This window comes from Elephas maximus, chromosome 10 (assembly GCF_024166365.1).
Source record: "Elephas maximus indicus isolate mEleMax1 chromosome 10, mEleMax1 primary haplotype, whole genome shotgun sequence".
NCBI lineage: Eukaryota > Metazoa > Chordata > Mammalia > Proboscidea > Elephantidae > Elephas > Elephas maximus.
In genome coordinates, this window is record NC_064828.1 from 38904830 (window position 1) to 38916194 (window position 11365).

Consider the following 11365-nt stretch of genomic DNA (forward strand, 5'->3'; position numbering starts at 1 on the left):
AATAATTAAAAAAGAGTACAACAGAACACGAAGAGAATGAACTACCTCATAAAATTTTACCAGAGATCCAGGAAACATATTTAAAAGTAACAGGACAATTACTGGCACGAGGAAAACCCTACATAAATCATTAATCTTTTGGTACCTTGGTTTTCTCAAGTGTTAAAGTTCTGGCTGAGAGCATATCTAAGCTCCATTCCTTTCATCTTTTAAGTTCCACAAAATTCTATGATTTCTCCAATTCTTTTCAATAGAAAGCCTATGGTACTACGAAGAGGTGCCATTAAGTCTCTGACAGAGATGCCATAGGAAATATTAAAACACGACTTAGGAGATAGTAACAGTTAAAGCTCAACTTTTCAAGGTAAAGTAAGACATGCCTATACTTTTTAAACAAAGATGTTTTATAACAATTTTCAGTCATGAAGATGATCAAATAGCTGCCTACACCTGGGCTCACAGAAAGAAGCTGATAAATACACATAATTGACAAGTGAGAAGCTTTCAAAACAAAATCTCACACTAAAGAGCTAAACTAGGTTAAAAAAAAAAAAAGAACTTTCCTGACTTTTTTAGGAAACTTAGTAAGAGTTCATTTGCTTCCAAGAACTCCTTCAGAAACATGTATTCAGGACTGAATATTACCAAAATTGAAAAGCTACAGTTCTTCTGAAATATTTAGTAACATAAAACAACAACACATACTGCATTCCCTATCACAGTGTGCTAATAAAAAACATACTACTCCATTCCTTCTATTGCTTTCTTCCCACAAATTACTAGATCTTAAAAGAGGGTAATTAACCAATCTAATCCCTAGAGAAGCAAATTATTAACTGTTTAAATGAAGACAAACTTTTACTATAAGGTCAGAATGATTTTTTTTTTCAATGAAATAAACTGGGAATGAGCATGTATTATATGGGGGGATGCAGGATTTGAAGTTCTTATTTCATTAATAAGTTCATTCTGTGAAAACTTTTCCTACAAATAGAATAATGGAGCCTTCAACGAATAACTGTTCTCAAAAATCTTTAAAACAGAGAAGAGTTATTGCTTAAAACTTCAAAAAGGATGCTCAGTTTCATAAGGTAAGTAAAAAACACTGAAGTCTAAAAATTTCAAATTACTGACTTCAGAATAAAATTCATTAGAAATTTCAAATATACTGAACATCAGTAAGATATAAAACGGGTCTTGAAATAGGAAAGAAAAAATTTAATGCTAATTTAAAATGTAAATTATTAAACAGAATTTGTTTAAGAATGGTCCAAAGTATTTTATTTTCTACACCAAATAATCTTACCTGAATCATTTTGCTGTTAAAAAACTCAAGATATTGATTTCATTTTTCATCTGATCCTGTCAACGATGCTATGACAGGCCCTGCAGGAAGCAGCAAAAGATCAATGATGCAGCGCAGATATTACGTGTTTTCGTGATCAAGATTTGTCATGAAAAAGAATATCCATACAGTGGCTCATAGCTTAGCAAATATTGAAAATATCTAAAAGTTTATAAGTGCATATGAGTCATTCTTTTTTTACTCTGTTGTCTTTAAATGTCCACTCTTTCAATGTTTTATCAAAAGTTTAAAAATTATGAAGTATATAAGTGAAATTTTAAAGCACCTTTTTTGTGCTGATGAGAATTTATAAGAAAATAATAGTTCACCATATCAAAAATGATAAATTTAGATTGAAAAATGAAATGATATATGTTTAAAAGTGTGGGAATGATTCTCCTGACCTGTGAGATGATTATATTAGTGTCATTACCCTTTATTACTACAATGCCAATAAATTACAAACTATTCATAATTAAATTGAAAACACTTTTTCTTACAAACTGAATCAGAGAGTTATTGGCAATACTGATGAAAGTTCCTTCAGGAGAAGTATATAGGTTACAAAACATACTAGAAAGAAGATCTACGCAAAATCCAAAGCTTAATTATTCCTGGGTAACTGACAAGTTATATTCAAAAGACTCCAAAAAATTCAAATTAGTAAAGTTACTAAAACAATCAAAACTACAAAATTGCTTCACAAAGACTTCAAATGATTTTCTAAAATCCCAGATTATTTTAAAATAGTATATCATCTTGCTAAACTTAGGTTAAGGACATTTTTGCCTTAGGAATTTTTTTCTGTCTGAGGGTCAACAAATAAACAGGACTGTGATAACAGACACCTATAGCAAACGGGAATACTAACGGGACACACAAGAAACTTCTACACGTCATGGAAGCACACTGCGCATCAGTACTTCAGATAGCTTAAGAAATTAAAAACAATAGAAATAAATAACAGACTAATTCTTAAGAGCTTTTAACTTATTAAATTTTAATTTAATTGTAATAAAATGTGGGAAAGAACCATTTCAACAGTATGCCTATATTAAACTGAAGCATCTTAAAATATTTCTTCTATGGGTCTAGATTTTTTAAACACTTCAAAACATTTAGTAAAGTTTGCTTGCCAAAGCCCCCAGCGTGCTAAAAAGGCATACCAAGTAACATGGACTATTTCTCCTATGAGAATAAATACATGCATGTTAATCTAAGATAATGAAAAAAGAATTATAATGTATATCCACTTATTTCAAATCACTTTTGCTTTGAAAATGTACTGGAGGGATAGGGAAATCTAAATACTTCTAACTTACGGTTATTTTAAAAATTTCTACCCCTAAGGCCCCCATCCTCTTTTTACGTGGATTTTATCAGATTCAAGGAAAATCACTTTAGTTGCAAACATTCCCAGATTAAAAATACAGAATAGTTGACACAGTATCTTTTGAAAATAAGATGAAGAAAATGGAAACTTCGCCATGCCAAGCAACAGAAATACTGAAAAGTACTGTTTAATTTCTTGCATGTTGCATTTTATACCATGACACTTCAATCTCTGAGGGTCAGGTTAATTAAGCTCCATAGCAGCTGCAGTGCAATGTGAGACACACTGCTGCGGTTCCCACCAGTCCAGTCCAATTACCTGTAGTATTCCAGCACTGGACAAGTGACAACCAGCCTCTTCTCTCTAGTCACTTGCTCCCAGTGGTCTACCGACAAATGTTAGAACAAACTAACCTCTTTTTGGAAAAGATTGCAAAGCTGAATGCACCTGCTGCAGGCTGCAATGATGAATCCCAGAGAGATGTTTGTCAGTCAGATCTCTGCAGATGTTGTTTAACTTTATGCTAGAGCTGTATCCAAAGATGGAAATGAGATGGCAATCAAGCACAAGTATCCCATCCTCATCCCCCCAACTTTATTTTACAAAGCTACACTTGCTTATAAAAGTTGTGCTTTAATACACAGCTCTACTAAACAGGAAACAACGAAGGCCAAAGTTTATGGTTAAAAAAAATTATCAGGTGCTGAATTAACAGGTGACATAATAAGTGTTCAATAAATGAATACATGTTATTTGGATCATCTACAAGCTTTAAAAACTAATTCTCTCGAACTAGAGCAAAAAAATTATATATATGCGTTTTGGGGGGTTTTTTTGACTGATGGTTTTTGGTCAGGTTTTTAGTGATTGCACATATTTCTAAGAGTTCCGAGGACACAGCTTGTTTTTCTTCCTGGTATATTATATGAAACATCTTCAATATGTAAATATTGAACTATTTCACACCAACTGTGTTCACTATTTTTAAACTATTTATGAAATCCTCTGGGAGTAACATTTGTAAGGCAGTGTTGTTAGGAGCATTTCCATATGATGTCACAAATTTTAAATGAGCACTTTTTCCCCAAATCCAGAAGGCTTCCAAAAGTGAATTTCAGAGTGTCACTGTACCATAAAAACTACTGATGTTCAACACCATACTAAATCAATGATAAAAGACAAAACATCAGAATGAAACAGAAGAATCAAATAAAATGAATAGCTGAGATATTTAAAGCTAATTCAATCATTCTAAAAATCTCATGCCACAAAACATTTGAATGCATGAGTTAAGTACAAATTGCTATTTTTCAGAAACTACAATGTTAGAATAGCTCAGGCTATGCCAATAACGTTCCTCCATACGCTGTGACTGCCTACTGCTTAAAGTAAGAAAATACAGTATTAAAATAAATCACTTCTCTAAAAAGAAAATTTTCAGAGTTGTCTAAGTAAAAGGCTACGGTTCTTCTTTCAAATGAGGAAATAAAGAGACAACATATAAAGTAGCCCGAAATAGGTAGCATGTCAAATATAAGCATTACAACTTCAGAATTTAAAGAAAGACGCTAAAAATGTATCAACAGTCTTTAGATCATATTAAAATCAAATGTAGAGCACAAAATAATCAGTAGCTATCCACTGGGTTTTATCCTACTAAATGCGCTCAACAATGTTAGAAATTACACTACCTTGTTTTCCACCTGTTACAATTCTATTTTCATGCTATTGTGCCTTAAAGTATATACGAAATTTTTGAGATACTTCATATTTAAGACAAAAGAAAAAAGTATATACTAAAACTTTTAGAAGCTATAACAAAAGTATTCATATTACACTACCACTCTACTGTCAACAGTGAAAAACAAACCAAGTAAGTTAACTGTCCTAAATACCATTAACTCCTGATTTTTATAAAATGATAATTTTTATATACCCTCATCTTTAAAGGCTAAATTGGCCACTGAATTTTCTCTATCGCAAAATAAAGGCAGTTCAGGGCATTTCCTTCACTAAAAGAAAAACTCACTTACATTCTTTTCCATGATTTTTTTAAAATCTGACATACAATGGCTTGTGACTAAAAAAAAAAATGCATCACCCAAGTTGGACAGCGATAAAATGGAGACATAATGAATCTAGGAATTATAATTTCAAATTTTAACTTAAGAATCCTAAAACAAGTAATTTATATCAAATGTGATCAATTTCCATAATCACAAACATGAAAACAGTGTAAAATACACCCAAATTTACACCAAGATTATACTGAAGGATTCCTGTTTGATACAATGAGCACCTCCAGTTTCATATAATAATGAAATAAAAACAGGTATGCAATGAAATGTTGTAAGATCCAAGACATAGGAAAATATTTTATACACCCTTTACTATTCTCAACCAATAATGCATTCAGTATATTTTCCAGTTATCTACCTGAATCATTCATTAAATAATTAAAAAAAAATCAATCTCTGCATTAAGAACTAAACACAAATAATAACACTATAGCCATTCTGAAAACTCATAGAGTAATATATTCCCCAAAATGAGAAATCTGTTTTTAACTACAAGGCAAAAACTTTACGTAACCTAATTATTAAAAGTGTAATATAAAGAAATCAAATTGGGCTGCTTTAACCAAATAAGAAAAGAGATACAGTCCTAATCAGTAATATATCAGTTTTCTTTAAGATTCAGATAAACAAAATAGGTTAATGAAGTACACAGCACAGCAAAAAGTAAAATAAATCTACTTGCAGTTTGTTTTATTCCCATTACAGTAACTGGAAAATGCACTTTTACCATTTTTCATCATGAAATCCCTCCAAATTATTTTATTTACTATACGACATGTTGAAATACACCATGCAATAGCCAGTTGTATGAATTCTAAATTCATACCAATTAATATGGAATAAATGTTTTCATTTCAACCTTAAATATTAAAAAAAAAAATTCAGAAAAGCAAGGTTGCTTAACACATTTTAAAGACATAACGTGAGGAAGCGAAAAAAAGAGAGGAAACCAGATATGAAGATTAGAAGAGGTTAGTTATACTGACCATGATAAAACAATGCATATACGATTTGAGTTGAAATTTATTAAAATGTCCCCAAAGTGGGTCTATACTCTGTATTATACACTCCAAAGAAAGTTTTTCACAAATACCTTAGTATTTTAACTGAGCCTTACGAACACAGTTACATTCTAAAGATACTGACCTGTTTTTAAACAAAACCCACAATCACAACCTCAGATCTATTCTGTTTCAAAACTTAGGTAATTTGAGAAAATCTATATCAGGTTATACAATTAAAGTACGCCTTTTCCCAAATACATTCTCTTACCAAATGGAAACAGAAAAATGCTTTGTGGAATAAACATTGAGCATATTCATTGTTACAGAATATAAAAATCATATACATACAAATATGTGTGTGTATATATAGATACGCACACATATGCACACATATATATGTACGTAACTACATGAAACACAAAAATGCGTTTTCGAATTATTGTATAACCCTGCAAGATACCCCCTGTATCTCGGCAATATAAATCACAGCTTCATATTTTAGCTTGTCTGAGATGTGCAAGGTAAGTGTACCTTAAGTATATATATATAAAAGTTGAAAGGAGCTAAGAGGTTGTTATACTGAACAATATCAGGACCTCAGATAATTCCACAGGCTTGTGGTCTACTGTGAACAGAAAGACTATTAAATCTATCAGAAGAGGAGAGATGTGTCTGTCCATATTGGTAACAACCTAGTTGCAACCATATTTTAATACAAAGTGTCCAGAATTCTTAAAGCTTCTTATAAACTACAAGGCTTGTTTTATCCTCAAAATTGATTTCACAGTGTATGATTGGTCTCCACCTGTTACAGGCAGAGTACAAACCTTCTTTTATCCCGACATTTCACTCACCCTTGATCAGGTTATGTCACTAGACACACAAAATTCTATTCAAGTCATCCCAGCTATCCATTTTTTCCTCACTCTGTATGAAAAACATGCCTCAGAACTATAAATAAAATAAGCAAATTCAAAGTAATAAGAAAAAAATGCACAACTAAGTGGACTAAAAACAAAAGATCGAATTCTCTGTGCACCCTTCCCAACCCACTGAAAATAAACCATATTCAGATGAAAAGGCATTTAATTTACTATTTGGAATATCCTTGATAAACACCAATTTTCTGTAACATCCCTGCACATCTGATACCACCTCATGTATAATGCAAAAAAAGCTCTTTCATTTTCATCTATTGACAGTGAATTTAATTTACCAGCGCAGCTCTCTCCCTACAACTATCATGTTATTAATTCTGCAATCAAGCTCTTTTGAGTTGTCTTATTTGGACTAAGGGTTTTCACAATTCCACAGTGATTTTTTTCATCATAATATACCTTTCAAACATATGAATGTGAATATGTTAGCAAACTTTCTTAATATATAAAGTTTCAAAGACGAGAAAAGCCATCTGCAAAACTACACTTACAAGAAACAAAACTTTAGAAGGGCATCGTATTTTATAGATTGTATTTTAATGTTGATATTCACCACAATGCAGCATTTAATTTATACAAATAAATGATCGGTTCAATGACTCTAAAACCTTCTTATCCAGCGTAATGGTACATTTCTACCACCAAGCGATTGACTAAATCGTGCAAATGTTCTGCTGCCATTCCTGCCAGATGTCTTTGCTGTATTAAAGAACTCTTAACTGAAATAGATCACTGAAAGCAAATCAGCTTTTTTTCTCCACCAGAAAAAACAAAAAAAAAGCAGTATCAGTTCCCTCAGCACCGAATTATTTTTTTAATGGCCATAAAGATAAAATAAGTCCCAAAACTGACAAAATGCTAGCTCTAAGCAAAAGCAAATGAGTCAATATGTTTTATCTAGGAGATACACTATTCGATTATGGATGTTTTCCCACTAAGCTTAAAATCCATATATTGAGTAGCAAAATCATAAAAAAGATGGACATGCAGAGCTCTGTAACACTTGATATAAAAAAAGCACACTAAAAAGTAACAACAAAAATTCAATACTGCCTAGGAAACTTGCCATATTCCAGTGGGTTACTATACCACACAAACTGTTAACATATTTTAATCAAACACAGCTTTTAAGTAACACAAATTTTGAAGCATTATTTTACTTCTTGTAATTTTTTTATATAATAATATACTCGATTTCCTTGTCACAATTACATAAAAAATGCAATATTTAAAAAATGGGCAGAGGCGGCACTTGTCCTCTTTACTTCACTCCAGGGCCAACAAACAAAGCAATGAAGCAGAAAGAGGTACATAATGGATTTAGAAGTAAATGGTCCATTCTTTAAGAAGTCTCCCTCCCCTCCCCCATTTTTTCTGAATTCACTCTAGACTAATTGTCATTACAATGATGTCTGAAAACTTCAGAGGAATTCTATTTCCTAATGGCAGCTGTCCAGGTTTCTATCTTTAAATTTTGGAGGCTTACCACCCACCCCAGTAAGAAAGTATTCAGAAATACCCAAAAGAATAATCTTGCAATTGGTCTAAATCACAGACTCAATAATACATCAATTACAGAAACTAGACATCATCGACAATAGAAACGTTCTGAAATATTTTCCGCAATATACTCTAATAAAGCAAGTATATAAATAAACTCTCCACAACTATTTAAAAATTTCTTTCAATACGGCACACAACACAGGCAGATCTTCTGTCTTTCCTTGGGGATTCATCAAACAATCTCTTCACCATTGCACCTACCTGGGTAAAAATCTTTGGACTTAGACAGCTTGATGGTGGCTCCAGTTTCTTTTTGCAATTGAACAATTGTCTGTCCTCCCTTCCCAATTATAGATCCAGCAGCATAACTAGGTATGAGAACCTTTAGAAAATACTGGCCGTCTTCTGAAAAATGCAAAGAAATATACTTGGTTAACATGATATTTTAAACTTTCTAACCCCTCTTCACCCTCAAGAGTGGAAAAACAGCCATTAAAGAATTGTGCAGATAGCTGCAGAGAATATGGGGTTAAAAAATTTTTAAAGAACAAAAATAGGTCTATTACACTTAAAAATAAATATGTACAAAATGCTTCCTATTTTGTAGGTTTGGTATTTTCAAACTTGGATTTAAAATCTGAACATGTTCTATTATTTTGCAGCACTGTAGGGAAACTGATGACTAAATTCCAGTTGTTATTCCAAACATGGAAGTCTTCCAATTTTATCTGTGGTTACTATGGTAAAATGAAATAACAAAACTTCAGAGATTTGTATGATGACAAACTTTCACTTAAAGTATTGAAAAAAGAAAAAAATTCAGGACTGTAAATAGTGATGAGCTATTTTTCCGTCATTAGCGAACACAGAAGGGCTACAATTAGCCATTGCCTACATCCTACTTAAAGTATGCAAAACAATCATTCCCCTTCCAAATAACCCACCCGAACTGTAGGGGTGTATTCCAAAGCCTTCAATAACTGCCAGGAAATAACTCAATGTGATGTGAACTGACAAATCGAAGTAAGCCTGGTGCATTTCTTCAGCACTTCTTAGTCTACCATGATCTCGTTTAAGCTCATTAATTAAAGGACCTTAAGAAGATTTTTGCTAATATCAAAAAGCTTAGGAGTCTTACACCAAATACACTTAAAACTTACTACATAATGTTCCTTTTCAAAAAAAAAAATCACAATTTTTAAAACGGAGAGGGGGTGGATGAACGAAGAAAAATGAAATGTCTTAGAAAATAAAGCCAACTCCATAAACTTTAATTTCCTTCAACCTGACCATGTCTTAAATACAAAACGCCCCGGTAAAACCCGGCTTTCTTATGTGAATGAATGCCCCCAAATTTTGCAGGTGTGCCATTCACCAGAGCCCCCCATTCGTCTCTAATGTACATGCTGGAGATAAATTCACCTCTGCCTCGATGCATTGGGTGCATGGTTAAGACGACTCCAGTACAAATGAAGAAGCGACACTGGTCCCGTTATAACTCATCTTCCAAGGAAGCGCAGGATGTTAACTAACAAGTCACCGTACCAGACACCCCCACCCTCGTATGCACACCCCTGAAGACAAATCAATGAGAGGTATTTGCCCCGGCAATATAAGTGCGGTAGCAGCATGCACTCATCAAGATTTTGCGTACTACTTGTGGCCCAAAGCAAGGGGATGGAGAGAGGAAAACTCTCCGGTGCCCCAATCATTTGCAATCCGCTACCCAAGTGCCATTTATTTATTTATTTTATCAGACTGTTAAATGCAGCGCGCATCTTCGGGCGGCCATCGCCTCGCTCGGGGGTCAGCCCTCCTCCTCCTCCTCCTCCTCCTCCTTAACAAGACCCCCTTGCCCAGGTGTAGGATATTTAAATTGTCAGACTCTTGACACATTAAATAGATCTCAGTCCGAAAAACCGGTCGCCATTTTGATGAATGATAAACACAGAAATGGAAATGTGTCGGGGACGGCCAGGCGCGGGGCAGGTGCAGAAGAAGGGGCACGGGGCAGGGGCGCGGGAGCCGCCGGCTTGGAGCTGGAGGTGTCCGGGCCGCGAGAGGGAGGGAGGGAGGGAGGGAGGGCGGAGGGAGGGAGGGAGGCAGGGGCGGGCGGCGGGGGATGGGGCCGGCGGGGAGGTGGAAGCGATACCCACCGCCCGTATTGGTCCTCTTGGTGCTGCCGGCTTCAGGGGGGGCTTCCAGCGGCCTTTTCCGCGAGTCCGGCGGGTCCAGGTCTATGGGAACCCCCGTGTGGGTCCCGTTCTGCTGGATGGGAGCTGCCGCCATCATGTTTGCAGTTCCTGCCGCTGCTACGGGGAGAAGGTTCTCCCTTTTGTTTTGGCTTTTTCTTTTTTTTTTTTCTTGGTTTTTTTTTTCTCTTTTTTTTTTTTTTTTGCGTTTGGGGTTTTCTTAAGGTTTTTTTTTTTTTTTAATCGGATCAATAGAAATCTCTTTAGGAAAAAAAAGCAATGTTGCTGGTTTGTTCTCACTGGGGAGGGGGCAGGGCTGAGGAGCAGCTGCAGTGCAGTGTCAGAAAGGAGACAGGGGAATGGAGGGGGTGTGAGAGACGGAGGGTGAAAGAAGGAGAAGAAAGGAGAGAGGGGGAGAGAGTGGAGAAGGGAGAGGGGCGAGTGAATGAGCGGGAGGAGGGGAGCGGGGAGGACGGGCAGGAGGAGTGGGAGAGCGCGAGGGCTGGCGGGGCGCGGGGAGAAGCCGAGGAGGAGGGGAGCGTGAGGGAAAGAGTGAATGAGCAGGAGGAGGGGAAGGAGGTGGATGCAGAGAGAGGAGCAAGCGACGGAGGAGGGCAGGAGCCGGGAAGGAGCGCGGCGGTCCCCGCGCCGCGCTAGCGCTGCGCTCGCTCCCGCTGCTGGTGCTGCCGCCGCCGCCGCTGCCGGAGCGGTTCTGCCGTTGCCTGGGCTGCTCCGCGCTGCTGCTGCTGCCGCCCGGTCTCGCTCATTATTTCTCCCGCTTGTAGGGGGGGGCTGGCGGGGAGGGAGGGGGATGGCTCCGAGGGGAGGGTAGAGAGGGGTTGAGTTCGTAGACTCCCACACACTTCGCGCTCGGGTCCCTGCCTCTCAGCAGCGCCGCCGCCGCCGCCGCCGCCTCCCAGCGCCGCTACCTCAGCCTGGGGGAGAGGGGGGGCGTACGGGGGAGTGTGAGTG

At 36.4% G+C, this 11365-nt stretch overlaps 1 protein-coding gene across 2 annotated transcripts in view; it reads right to left on the bottom strand.

The window, feature by feature from the left end:
- NOVA1 (NOVA alternative splicing regulator 1) overlaps window positions 1-11125 on the bottom strand; it is a 150672-nt gene extending 139547 nt beyond the window's left edge. The window contains exons 1-2 of one of the 2 annotated variants that reach the window (XM_049897559.1): window positions 10358-11125; window positions 8463-8606 (exon numbers count right to left, since the gene is read on the bottom strand). In XM_049897559.1, the coding sequence (XP_049753516.1) occupies window positions 8463-8606; window positions 10358-10493 (280 nt within the window). In that variant the 5' untranslated portion in view covers window positions 10494-11125. Of the gene's footprint in view, window positions 1-8462; window positions 8607-10357 lie in introns of those variants that run through there. The other variant, XM_049897560.1, reaches the window with a different exon arrangement.
- Window positions 11126-11365: the final 240 nt, after the last annotated feature.